We start from the raw sequence: 12831 nt of genomic DNA, 5'->3' as shown, positions 1-12831 counted from the left end.
CACGGTGACGTCGAACGTGGAGGGCGTGGCCGCTCTGTGAAATGTCAGGGAGGAATGGCGCTCGGCGCGGTATTTTGAACAATCGCTTTTTCCTTTCCTCGGTTCGCCTGGAAACGCTGCCCAGCGTTAAAATCTCGGGTAAGCACGGTTGTATATTGGCCCCCTCTACGCTTGACTGCAGCGTATCCCACCGGAAGCTGCAAAGTTAAGGATGTAAATAATGTTGAGGTATAATGTTGTGCTAGCTAGCTCAGGTTAGCCAGCTCAGCAACTTCGCTAGTACAGTCAGTTTGTCCTGCCCGCTGGGCTGGCTTCATGAAGCTGCTGCTACTGATCATAAAGATAGTCAGGAAGGCGCAGAATGTTCCTAGAAATGATCATGTACAGTATGACGAATGTTTAAACAATTTTGGGACAAAAGGAACACTTTTTTTCAATGTAGGATATGCGGCCAGTATTTTCTGAACCGTCTGGTTAGTTAACTTACTACAAAGTAAACGCTTCAGCTGGACAATGACAGGTTATGGTCGGTCTAGTGACGCGATTTTTGTTCTTTTAAGCGACTGACCTGTCAATAAAGGATGTGTAAATGATTACTGATGAGCACAAGTCATAACAGGCTGTGGAGCCTGTTATATTGAAACGCATAGTTACAGCAGCTTGAACTGGAATTGTGCCGCACAATGTTTACTTCTAAATGGATTTCTCAGGTGACAGGAGCAATTACTGAAAGCTAGCTTTGTTTACAGTGTGTTTTCAGTGTGTAGAAAGAGTATACCGCTCCGTTGAGTACACATTTACAACAATTTTCTTATTAATTTCCGGCCTTGTTTCTACGTGTTTTTTTAACGACTTGTCTCTGTAAAAGCCGCAGTAGAATGGGGGAAGAATATGAAATGGATAGTGTTAGCCGGAGAGCTAACCGAGTTGATGACGAGGTAAAAATGGCGGATCTTTCGAAATCCAACCCGGGCCTGAAATAGTAACGCAACGAGCTTGACGCTTTCCCCCCAGTCTTTTACCCCAAGCGACATCACTTCTTGGGTTGTTTTTAATGCAGACGAATGCAGCCCGCGTTTGTTGGCTGCCCCTCCAGGCTCATGGGAACACTCAGAGCAGTGAGTGTGTCTGTGTGGAGTAAATATGGGGCGGACAGAGGGGGGCTGGGGGGTTCATGTATGAGCGTTTCGCTGGATTAATGTGGAGCAGAGTGCGGCAAGACAAAGATACGCCGGAGATAAACGGCGCGGCCTAGCGGACCCACCGTCAGCTGTCAGCTTCTGTCAACATCAGCTCCAGTCCAAATGTACCTCCAGCTCATCACTGCGTTCATTTAATCTTCCCTCCCTGACAGCTAACATTACAGGTCAAGTTCTCAAAGCGGGCATTTTGGTGTCAACTCACTGCTAGCTTTGGCATGGCTAGCTTTATGTTTGTTTAACCCTCCATTGGTTAAAGGCGGTCTGCATTGCTATCCTGTTAATGCACATTTGCATTACACGCAGCCAGTTGAATTAAACGACGTGCTCGGAAGTTGATTGTTAAAAGGTGAAACATTCTCTTAATGTCATCTCCATTGTTGTTGTTTCAGTTACCATGGCAAAGCTAGGCAGGTAATTTGGATAACAGCGTTCACGCACAAGGCAATTCAGCGTGCTTTACAGAAAGAAACCCACTACAGTAGGCAGATAAATGCATTAAAAGAGCTACGATACAAATTGAGTGTGACATCTAAAGACAAAAGCTATAGGATTTGAATGTAAAACTATTAGAAAATACATCTTTTTGATAGAAATAGGGTTTATGAGAGAACCATAGAAATTAACTGCTAATTGATTAGTCTTGGTCCGTAATAAGCACATCTCTACTCATATTTAAAACCAGTTCCAGCATTAAATGTTCATTAGAATTTAAAGTTTATGGATCTTTGAAAATGTGTTCTTGTGTTCTTATTCCATTACCACATTACTTGAAAACGGTCTCAAAACAACAATATTATTGATTATCGCCATAACCGCATGTCTTTTGTTTTTTTATTGCTGCACTGTCATGGTAATACATTTTGCTGGACGATAAAATGTCCCACAAGTTATAGCAGGGGTGCCCAAAGTCAGTCCTCGAGGGCATCCTGCATGCTTTAGGTCTCTCCCTGGTTTTACACACCTGCATCAAATGATGGCTTATTAGAGGCCTAAGAGGAACACTGACTTGCTGAGGAGGTTGTTAGAACCACCAGGAAGAGAACTAAAACATGCAGGATGCCGGCCCTCGAGGACCCACTTTGGGCACCCCTGCTATAACTTGTGGGACAATTTATCGTCCAGCAAAATGTATTACCATGACAGTGCAGCAATAAAAAAAACAAAAGACATGCGGTTATTTCAAGATATTTTCATAAACTTCACTCATGAACAGTTTTTGTCTTGTTTCTTTTTTGGGTATTTTATGGATTTGTTTCCATTCAGTTTTGCTCTTGTTTTGAAGCTTCTCATTTTTGACACATCTAATTTTTAAAAAAATGATTTTATCATTTAGGTTTAACAGAGAACTAAGACACAGCAAGCATGGATGTGGTGTCACCGGAGCTCAACAGTCTCCTTCCTGATGAAATCATGGATACGGAGGCCATAGAGGAGGTCCCTCACTCCCAGTCGGAGCCCACGCATGACACGTCTGTCCCCATGGAAACGGACGCTCCTGTGACATCAGAAAGTTTAAGCACCCGCTCCAATGCCGCTACGGTGGAACGTGTCCAGGCCGCGACCGCTGCTGCAGCTGCAGACTACGCCCCGGGGAGTCAGTCTTCCATCACGATTTCCGCTTCGTCAACCTTGTTCGCCATCAAGCCCGCCTTGGCGACTTCCACAGCTGCGACCAAAACTACAGACAGCCTCACCGGGACGACGGTTTCCACGAGCGGCACCCAGAAGCTCGCGACTCCGTTCGCCTTTTCTGCCGCCAACCACCAGATCATTCTGAATAAGGTGGCCTCAGCTCAAGCCACGGAGGCGGCGAAAGCCGCGGCTGCCCCGGCCCAAGTCATCAAGCAAGAAGGGCAGAAACTTTTGGTCACGACAATAGGGAAGTCGGGGCAGCCGATAGTGCTCCAGTTGCCCCACACGGGCGGCAAACCCGGGGTTTCACAGACTTCAAGGGACGCGAAGTCTCCAACGCCGCAGTTCAAAGTGGTGACTATTGGTGGGAGAGAGCTGAAACCAGTGTTGAGCAGCGCCGGCAACCAGGTGACCACATTACAGGCCCAGCAGCTGAAGACCGTACAGGTAATGATGCTTGGTTTGTGTTCATAAGACAGCAAATAAAAGGAACGCTAGCTGAGGATTTAACACGTCCTCCAATGTATCGATGACCTGAGTTAGCCAGTTTCACACTCTGTCTTCTGGTTTGAGAATAAAATCCTGTCCTTTTTTACCCGAGTGGTTAATGCACTGCACACAAACACTAACGGGTCACGATGACTGAAACGACTGACTGAAGACGAGCCAAAGTTTGCTCTACTATCAGTGACTGTGTTTCCATTACAAATGTGTACAAAACTTTGACGTTCTGTCAGTTGTGACAAAGCACAATTTTGAAATTGCTGTGTTTCCATTAAATAAGAAACGCAATGAGAATCACACGTGAATTAACATTTCTTCATGCTATAAGTCATTAAATATATGCTACAACATCATCATCCTACTACTTACTATCTGTTTCTGTTCTTTTAGTATCAACTGGTTGCTGTTTATAAGATTTGTGTGATGAGAAAAAGGATTTCCATTGTAGTTTTGCCAAATACGCTAATTTTGATAAATAAAAAAAACAACCACCTCCTTCTAGCACAATTTTTTTCCCCAAAAAAATTGCCATGTTTCATTAAGCAAATTTTTTTTCCTAATTCCAATTTGCACTGTTTTATGATAGTGAAACTGAGGTAGTTCGCCAAATGAAGATGCAAGAAGATATTTATTAGGGATGCATCGATTGCAGATTTTAATGGCCGATCATCAATCTTTAAAACCCCTAATCTGGGGTGCTGTGGTGGCGCAGGGGTTAAGTGCAACCCTTAGTCCTTGATGCGGCCGTCGCAGCTTCGATTCCCGGCCTGGTGACCTTTGCTGCATGCCTTCCCTCTCTCTCCTTTTACCTACTTTCCTGTCTTGACACTTTCAAATAAAGGCCACCAGAGCCAAAAAAACCCCTTAAAAAAACTTATCTGTCACCCTTCGATGGATCCATGACAACATCCGTGTCCTCATGTTGTCATTGAGGTAGATAAGATCAGTTCCACATATATGCATCGTCCGATCACAGAAAATACGGAAATCGGGGTCGACTTATTGGCAAACCCCTATTAGTAATCCATGCACACTGAAACCACGACAGTCTAACCCACATCACTTCTCCATTACAGTTTATATTGGTGCTAAAAACAAAAATCCAATCCAACCGGGTCTGATTAACTTCTGCACCCTACATATTTTCTTTATTTCCTCAACAGGTTAAGCTATTTGCTACTATAATTGGTAGATTAACACAACTTCACACAGCATTCTGCGTGCTGTATGTATTTCAGGCTAACTAAACACACCACAGATGCCCGACACGAACCTGACCATCAAGCAAATAAATGTGGTTCGGGCCATAAATCTAAGCTCTACTCTCTATTAAACAGTTTTTCTGCTCATATGCTTAACATGTTCTGTTTTGTAAATAATGTTTCACACACAACAAGGTTTAATTGGCTGCAGACCTGCCGGGTGTAGTAACCGTAGACTTTTGTGTAAATAAACACCTAATGGAGCCCAGCATACAGGGTTATGAATCATAAGAGATCAGGCGTACGGTGGTTACAGAAAGTCTGTAGATCCCTGTTAAGATACCAGATGTTTGCGAGTTGCAACCTTCTTTCATGTAGTTTGGCATTTATCCTGTGCGACTCAGCTGAAAAGCAAACGAGTCTTAGAGGAGGGGAAGAAAAAGCAAAAACTGCAACAGCCTGTTGGCATGAGTGTGTGCACCCTTATGCTAATGCTTGTTGGAGTGCCTTTTAAAGCAGCCATCTTTGGTTGGAACCTGTCTGAGTCACACGTCTCGTCTTTGTAATATTTTCCAACTTTACCCAGCAACAGCTCTCCACAACTCTGATTGTGAGGACAGTTCTTAGCCTCTTTATTATTATTATTATTATTATTATTATTATTATTATTATTATTATTATTATCATTTTATTTTTATTATTATTTATTTTTAAGTGACCTTACAGATTTTCATTATGCTATTGTCAATATCATATTTTAAAATGGCCTCAAAACAACAATAAAAATCCAATAATTAGTCGGACAATTTATCTTGCAAAATTTGTTATTGGTGACAGACCTATTCATCGCCACATTGCATCATTCTTATGCATTTCATTTGAATGACACTCAATATATTTTGCAACATGGGTGTAAAAACTTTTGATACGAATGCATTAGTTGTTTTTTTTTTGTTTGTTTTGGGGGGTTTTTTTTATTAACAAACATCTGGTTTCTCCAAACTTTTTGTCATATGGGCCCAAAGTCAAAAGTGTCAATACTTAAACACTAAAATTACCAAAAATGTTGTGATTTAAAAAAAGTTATCTACTCAACAATAAACTGTAAGCTATTTTATTAATTTTAATTAAATCACAACAGGATTGTAGATCCAAAACTTCAAGTGTTTTTATCTTTCTTGTTTTTCTTATCAAATCAGAAACATCCAGTTTGCTTATCATTCTGGGCTCAAATGGAGAAAACTAAAACAATATTTTGTCTATTCTCTGCAATAAAAAGAGAATATTGGTCAGTTTTCATTTAAAAACACTTTCTGGACTTGGCTGAGTTTTAATACAGCAACTCGGTGTATTTTAAGGTGTGTTTTAGACTCTGCCAATGAAGAGATGTGGTCCTAGTTACCATGGCAATGGAAAGAAACCAGAAAGCTTGGAAAGAATGATGACTTTCTGTTGTCTTAACATTTTTGTGTGTAGATTTGAATTTAAAAGTTGTAGTTTTGTCCTTTTTCTTTATCGGGGTCCTCAAAAAAAATCAGCTGCAAGTAAGGCTGATTTATTTTTTTTCCTTTTCTTTTTTTTTTTGTAACTGCTCACGTCCTTTAGATCCCCAAGAAAACACCAGCATCCTCAACTGCTCCAATCAAGTTCATCATCACAAAGACGGTCAACAGCAAAGGCCTGAGTCCTCAGACGTCGGTGACTCCTGTTATCGCAGGTGAGCGTCTCCTCTGACTCTGACTTCCGGCTGCATTCAATGCATGTCTGCTTCGCTAATGCTCCGCGGTGCGTTCCCAGGGCGCATGGTGACGCAAACGTCTCCGGTGATGTCACCGAAAACCATCACGCTGTCCGAGCCCCACAACACTACGATCCAGAGCCTTCCTGGCAAAAAGATCGCCATCTCGCCTCTGAAGACTCCCAGCAAGGTGAGCCGCTGGAAGATCTGCTGGGTTCAGTGTGTTCAGGCTTCAGATGGCGCTAAATTCTGAGCTCTGAAGACCGGTCAGGCCTGCAGTAATGATTATTTTAGTTACTGGTCATTGTATTGATTATTCTGATGATTTAATTGATTAATCAGAGGCGAAAATTGGCACATTCTGCAGATTTTTCATCTAACCACGTAAGCTTGTTTAATTCAGTATTGGAAATACTGAACAAATTGCAAATAAGATAATTTAATTCCTTTTTGCTTCTTTTTTTAAAGTAATCGATTAATCGGCAATTAATCGGATAGAAAAAAATTGGGACACTGCAGATTTTTTTTTTTATGCTTAGACACCGACATGTAAATATTTCATCTCCATGTTATTTGTGTTGTCCAGGTAACTGTGGTGTCTGTGGCTTCCCCGCCGTCCAACACTAGCCAGAAGTCGGTAGCTCTGCCCGTCAATGTAGCACTTGGCCAGCAAATTCTTGCGGTCCAGCAGTCGGCGCCTGCATCTCCAGTCAAGGTGGCCACCAGCCAGACGACTGCGCAGGTGAGGCCACCTGCTGCTGCATGCCTGCACAATCCTCTGCTCTCCCTTTATCCCAGCTATCAGTCTTCTGCTCAATGACTCCACACTTACTTGCCTGAAACCTCGTTCTGTTGTTTCTTTCTGAACCGTCTCAGAACATTAAGCCTGTCCAGTCCGTCGCTGTTGGAGGAGTGGGCGGCTCCCAGTTCAAGACCATCATCCCTCTGGCCACCCAGCCGAACGTGCAGCAGATTCAGGTGCCGGGAAGCAGATTTCACTACGTCCGCCTCGTCACGGCGACCACGGCCAGCGCGGCGGGTCAGCCCAGCGCTCCCAACACCAGCTCAGTGGCCACAGGTAAACCTGAACTCCTTCTGCTTCATCTGCTCATTCAGAGCTAGTTTTCTTGCGTTGGCAGGAAATACTGATGAAATAATTAATTACAATGAAACAATTATTGAAATGATTGTTAACAAATTCAGTAATCAATTAATCGTTAACTGGAGAATACGATTAACGACTGCTTTAAGAATTGAAAAAGGAATTTTAATGTTTATTTGTATTTAAAGTATTGTTAATGTTTTATAGAAGGCTTAAATGTTTAAATGAAAAATCTGCAGAATTTGCCAATTTTAAAATTTAAAATTAATTGTTAGAATAATCAATTAATATTCTATAATAGGAAAAAATGGTTAGTTGCTAAATAATGGTTAGCAACTGTTTGTTGGTAGCAACTAATTATTTCTTAATTGCTAACAAGTAGCTAGCAGCTTTTTGTATCAATAGTTACTTCATTAAACGAATGCTATGTTGTATTTTAGTCAATAAAATATTTATTTTCTTATTTTAAAAAGGAATTTAGTTACTCATTAATGTTTTCTAATATTTTATAAAGACTTCAATGAAAAGTCTGTCCCAATTTTTGTCTCATCTGATTAATTAATCGATTACTAAATTAATCGTTAGTTGCAGCCCTACTCGGAAAGCGCGCCTGGTGCTTACCGTGTGTGTTTCATGTTTTCCAGGTAAACCTTTAGGGGTGAACACTGGAGCGGTCAGGATGTCGGTCCCTGTCGTCCAAGCACAGACAATGAAACAAGTAAAGCAGACGCTGTATGGTCGCTGGTTTCTGGGGGAGTCTGTGTGTGTGAAATGTTCCTAAGCTGTCCTCTTGCATTCTGCTGCCTGCAGGTGGCGCCTAAACCCTTGACATCTGCACCACAGGTGGTCACCACCACTCAGACACAGCAGCGGCTCATCATGCCCGCCACCCCTCTGCCCCAGATCCAGCCCAACTTCACCAACCTGCCCCCAGGGACCGTCCTCACATCTGCCCCCGGTGGCAGCAATGTGGGTTACGCCGTTGTTCCAGCACAATACGTCACGCAGGTTAGTACTACTTTTCTTTATTCGTTTTCTTGAAGCAAATGTAGAACATTTCTGATGTGGTAACGTCTTTTTTTGCAGCTCCAGCAGTCACAGTTTGTGACACTCGCCAGCAGCTCCAGTTTTCCTGCGTCCAGCAGCGTCCAAACTCAGGCCAAACTCCCTTACAATGGGTAAGACAGGATAGCTTTTATTTTATTACTTATTGTTTATAGATTGTGTTTACTCTACCTCTAATGATGTTAGATGCTATACTTGTTCTCTTTGTTTTGTCCGTGTTTTAATGTGATTCATTGCTTTAAAGCGTGTCGGCAGCAGAGACGACCTCGAGACCCAGAAAACCGTGCAACTGCACCAAGTCACAGTGCCTCAAGCTGTAAGTCTGACTGGCTTTGCTTCATTAAAGTGGTGGAGGGAAATGTGTTCACTGGCAGGGTTCATCCAACGTTGTGAAAAGTATCGAATTAGCTTTCGTCACTTTCAAGATCTGGAGAAGGGTGAAAAAAGGAACAATGAGTGAGGAAGAAATTAGAAAACAAATTACACAATAATGCTTGCTTTTTAAGTTTTTTTACATTGAATGATGATTAAATAAGATTTTTATGTTTTAAATTGCCTTATCACAAGATTAACTTTTTTATCATTATTATTGTGGTTTTTGACGATCGATTAATCGCATAACAAAGTAATATGAACTCCAATTTCCATTCTGATGAATTTTGTTTAGAGACATTATAATGCATTTTATTTATGGTTCCAGTTGTGTGTGGTTTTTATGTTAGTTTGATTCGTTGTTTTTTATTTTAGGATATGTAAAATGTCTTTCAGTGTTAAGTGTTGTTTACTAAATTAATGTTTACTGATCAAGAGAGTAAACATGCATATCAATGCGTTCCATATTATATTACATAATTCTTTTAGGTGTTCCTCCAAAAATTATGTAATATATTTACATAATTATTACTCACTCAATAATTGTGAGTTTATTGCTATTTTGTTTCTTTTGAAAAAATGGTCCCAAACATTGGATTTAAGTGGATTTAATATACTCAATCAGAATAGCTTAATCTGCATTTTAGGGAACACAAGCTCTTTTTGAAAGCAAACACAAAAATTATGGGATGTGGTTAAATATAAAACAACTCTTGCGTTAAAAATAAGAATCGGTTTACTTCCTGGAAACATTCAACAAATGCTTAGTGACGGAGAAGGGGATGTACAATTTAAGAGGTCAACTTAATTAACAAAAAAACAACACTGTTCGTAACTCCGACCTGCAGGTGGCAGAATTGTTTTACTTCTGCTGCCTCAGACTTGATGTCACGTTCCTCTCCGTGATCGATATGGCAAGTAACAAAAAGTCGTATTTACTGTCAAATACAACCACAAAAAACCCAGCAAAATTATTTTTGCACAACTTGCAGTAAGGCACTTCTTTTGAATCGGTCTAACAAGAAAAAAGTATCAAAAATTTCTTACAAGAATTTCTAAAGTAGCACCACAAAATCAGAGCTTGATTGCAAACAAACCCACGCAAACAATTGCAAAATCCTTGAAGGACTTATTTGTTTTATCTGTCCTTAGAAAATTCTTAGAACATTATAGAGGAGATGCAAAGCATCAAATCAAGTTTTGTCGTGTTTCCTCCCTCAGGTACTGCGACTGCTTTGCAAACGGAGAGTTTTGTAATAACTGTAACTGCAACAACTGCTTCAACAACCTGGAGCACGAAACGGAACGACTCAAAGCCATTAAGGTAGTTTCCAGGCTCTGTGTCTGCAGGGATACTGTCGCTTAAACCGTTTGATGGATACTCAGAGGAAGTTTGTTTTTTTCATTTTGAATTTTTTACAGACCTGCTTGGACAGAAACCCAGAGGCCTTCAAACCTAAAATTGGCAAAGGCAAAGAGGGCGAGTCGGACCGTCGGCACAGCAAAGGCTGCAACTGCAAGCGGTCGGGCTGCCTGAAGAACTACTGCGAGTGCTATGAGGTCATTGTACCTCCGTCTCTGCAGTTGGGCAGGAGTTTCTGAAAAGAAATTCCTTTTTTTCTTTTTTAATTACGTTTTTTTTTTTTTTAATAACGTTTTTTTTCTTATCCTGAAGGCAAAGATCATGTGCTCGTCCATTTGCAAATGCATTGGTTGCAAAAACTTTGAGGAGAGCCCGGAGAGGAAGACGCTCATGCATCTGGCGGACGCGGCTGAAGTGAGGGTCCAGCAGCAGACGGCAGCCAAGACCAAACTGTCCTCACAGATCTCAGACCTGCTGATGAGGACGACTCCCATTATATCAAGTGGAGGCGGGAGGTACTCAAACACTTCCATCCTTTTCTAACATTTACTTAAATAGAAATGCAGCTATCATTTTTTTTTTTTTTTGCCATTTCATATCCAAAATCAGTTTTAATAACTAGAATATATGAAAATGTACAGTTTAAAAATGTATTTTGAGTCTTCCTGCTGAGAGCGGTCGTTACTTAATTGAAAATTGAACTGAGTCGCCATTATAAGACCTATCAGAAATGGCGTTCCCCAGGAGTGTGTTCTCGCCAACCTTCTTTTCTAGTGTCCTCCAGGAGTGATGGATGTTCTGTCTAACCAAAATCCGTATTGTATCACCTTCATAAAATAATGGAAGGTGATTTAATTGTAATTTAATTTAAATCTTTATACCGTATCGCCTAGCCTACAGCTGCCACTGTAAAATAACACAATCCATCTTAGCTCGGCAAACATTTGAACTTGAGGAAGAAAAATCAACACGAATAATCATGCCGTCCTGCTTAAACCTTTGGGTTTTTTTTCTTTCCTGCCGCAGGTTGCCGTACACATTCGTGACGAAAGAAGTGCTGGAAGCGACGTGTGAGTGTTTACTGGAGCAGGCCAAACGGGCCGAACAGACTCGTCAGCCTCAGGTGGAGGCGGAGAGGGCGATCCTGGAGGAGTTCGGACACTGCCTCATGAGCATAATCAGCTCTGCCGGGAAAGCTAAAACAGACTGCGCCTCCATCAACTGCTAGGCCGAACTCTTCTGGCTCTCTATTCGCAAACTGTTGGACATGGACACGCCGGACCCTCTGGCTGCTCTACGGAAACGCTGAAAGCGGAGAGATCCTCCAGACTGCTGGAGTTAAGCTGCATTAATAGACTTGAGCTGGAAAATAAAAGGACGGAGCACACTGCCTCTGAAACATGAACTTCAGCCCGATTTATTGCCCTCTAAGGGCTCTCCGGATCTCTCCTCTCTGTTTTTATTTTGTACACTCTATTCTTTTGCCATCCTGACGTTTTCCAAGAACCCCTGTATTTTAACGTCAGCAGTTTATCTGTGTTTATCAGTAGACAAACTATCTTTTTGATATTTATTTTAACAAATCTTTGTAATCAAGTGTGAGTGTTAATATGCAAGGTTTAGAGCTCTGCAGCCTGTCGATTATTAACCGAGGCTAGGCTAAGCTATTCCAGCGGCAGTAAGTGGAGATTTTCTACAGGTGTACAGTAGAGAGAGAGAGAGAGAGAGAGAGTGTGAGTCCCCTTCGTAGCAGCTGAACACACTCGCACTGATGGAGTTCCACATTTTCCCCAGGTGCTCTTTTACGCTTTATTAAACGCATACTGTATATGAACTCGCAGCAATGACTTGAGAAAACATTAGATCCAAATGACTGACGTTCCTGCGTGTCATAACAACAAATTACCTGGATTTACACCAGCTGTTTTCTTCTGACTTAAAATTTAGTTTTAACCCTCCCGCAGTCGTAAAACAGTAAATTAACACCATGCGCTCGGTCCGGCGGGGTCACATTAATACCTGTTGCGTGCGTGTGTGTGTGTCTGTGTGTGTGGGGTTTCGAGATCAACTCTGAGATACGGCTATGGCGTCAACTATAAAAGACATACCGCTGGCTTTGCTAACCCTAACTTTAAAAAGCGCGACGAACGCCAGAGATTTTAAAGTAACAGGGTCTCACTGCTCAGAAACCCAGAATTTAAACAGAACTTTTTCAAAATTATACCCAAAATAAAAATAAACTCAGTAGGTTAAAGTCATACTGGACGTGCACATCCAAGATAACTTTTGTTCTGGTTTTGGAAGTAGCTTCCCAGGTTTACTTACTGCATTTGTGAAAGAAAAAAAAAAAATTAATAAACCCATGTCACCTTCTGTTGCCCTCCCCTTAAAAAAAGCTATTTTAGGGACGCACCAATATGAAATTTTTCCAATATCAATATTAACTTTGCTGTTATGGTTGATTAACCAATATTTACTGTTGACATTGCTTCTCTACTTCAGCTATGCAGCCCTCAATCCTGCCTTGCATCATGATTTTTATTTCAAGTAAAAAAAATAGTGAAATACAAAAAGAAGACATGAGTAGAAGTAAAATAAAAAATTATTGCCATTACTCTTCTTTTACAGTATATGTCATGATAATTTCTAAG

At 41.2% G+C, this 12831-nt stretch overlaps 1 protein-coding gene across 1 annotated transcript; it reads left to right on the top strand.

Moving 5' to 3' along the window:
* Nucleotides 1–12053, top strand: lin54 (lin-54 DREAM MuvB core complex component). Its single transcript, XM_008423375.2, has 14 exons — nucleotides 1–138; nucleotides 2536–3281; nucleotides 6146–6257; nucleotides 6338–6468; nucleotides 6865–7020; nucleotides 7155–7356; nucleotides 8025–8098; nucleotides 8191–8388; nucleotides 8467–8558; nucleotides 8690–8761; nucleotides 10039–10141; nucleotides 10240–10377; nucleotides 10493–10695; nucleotides 11207–12053. The coding sequence occupies exons 2-14, from the start codon at nucleotides 2565–2567 to the stop codon at nucleotides 11406–11408; spliced, it is 2400 nt and encodes a 799-aa protein (XP_008421597.1). The 5' UTR covers nucleotides 1–138; nucleotides 2536–2564; the 3' UTR covers nucleotides 11409–12053.
* The last annotated feature ends 778 nt before the right edge of the window (nucleotides 12054–12831 follow it).

The sequence above is a fragment of the Poecilia reticulata genome, linkage group LG12 (genome assembly GCF_000633615.1).
Source record: "Poecilia reticulata strain Guanapo linkage group LG12, Guppy_female_1.0+MT, whole genome shotgun sequence".
NCBI classification, from domain to species: domain Eukaryota; kingdom Metazoa; phylum Chordata; class Actinopteri; order Cyprinodontiformes; family Poeciliidae; genus Poecilia; species Poecilia reticulata.
This window is presented reverse-complemented; position numbering and strand designations above follow the sequence as displayed.

Bases quoted from the DNA above. Each gene is read 5' to 3' on its own strand.
- lin54 (XM_008423375.2), top strand. From the start codon at position 2,565: ATGGATGTGGTGTCACCGGAGCTCAACAGTCTCCTTCCTGATGAAATC. The intron at 8,389-8,466 runs GTTAGTACTACT...CTTTTTTTGCAG, and splicing joins CAGCACAATACGTCACGCAG to CTCCAGCAGTCACAGTTTGT. The intron at 10,142-10,239 runs GTAGTTTCCAGG...AATTTTTTACAG, and splicing joins AACGACTCAAAGCCATTAAG to ACCTGCTTGGACAGAAACCC.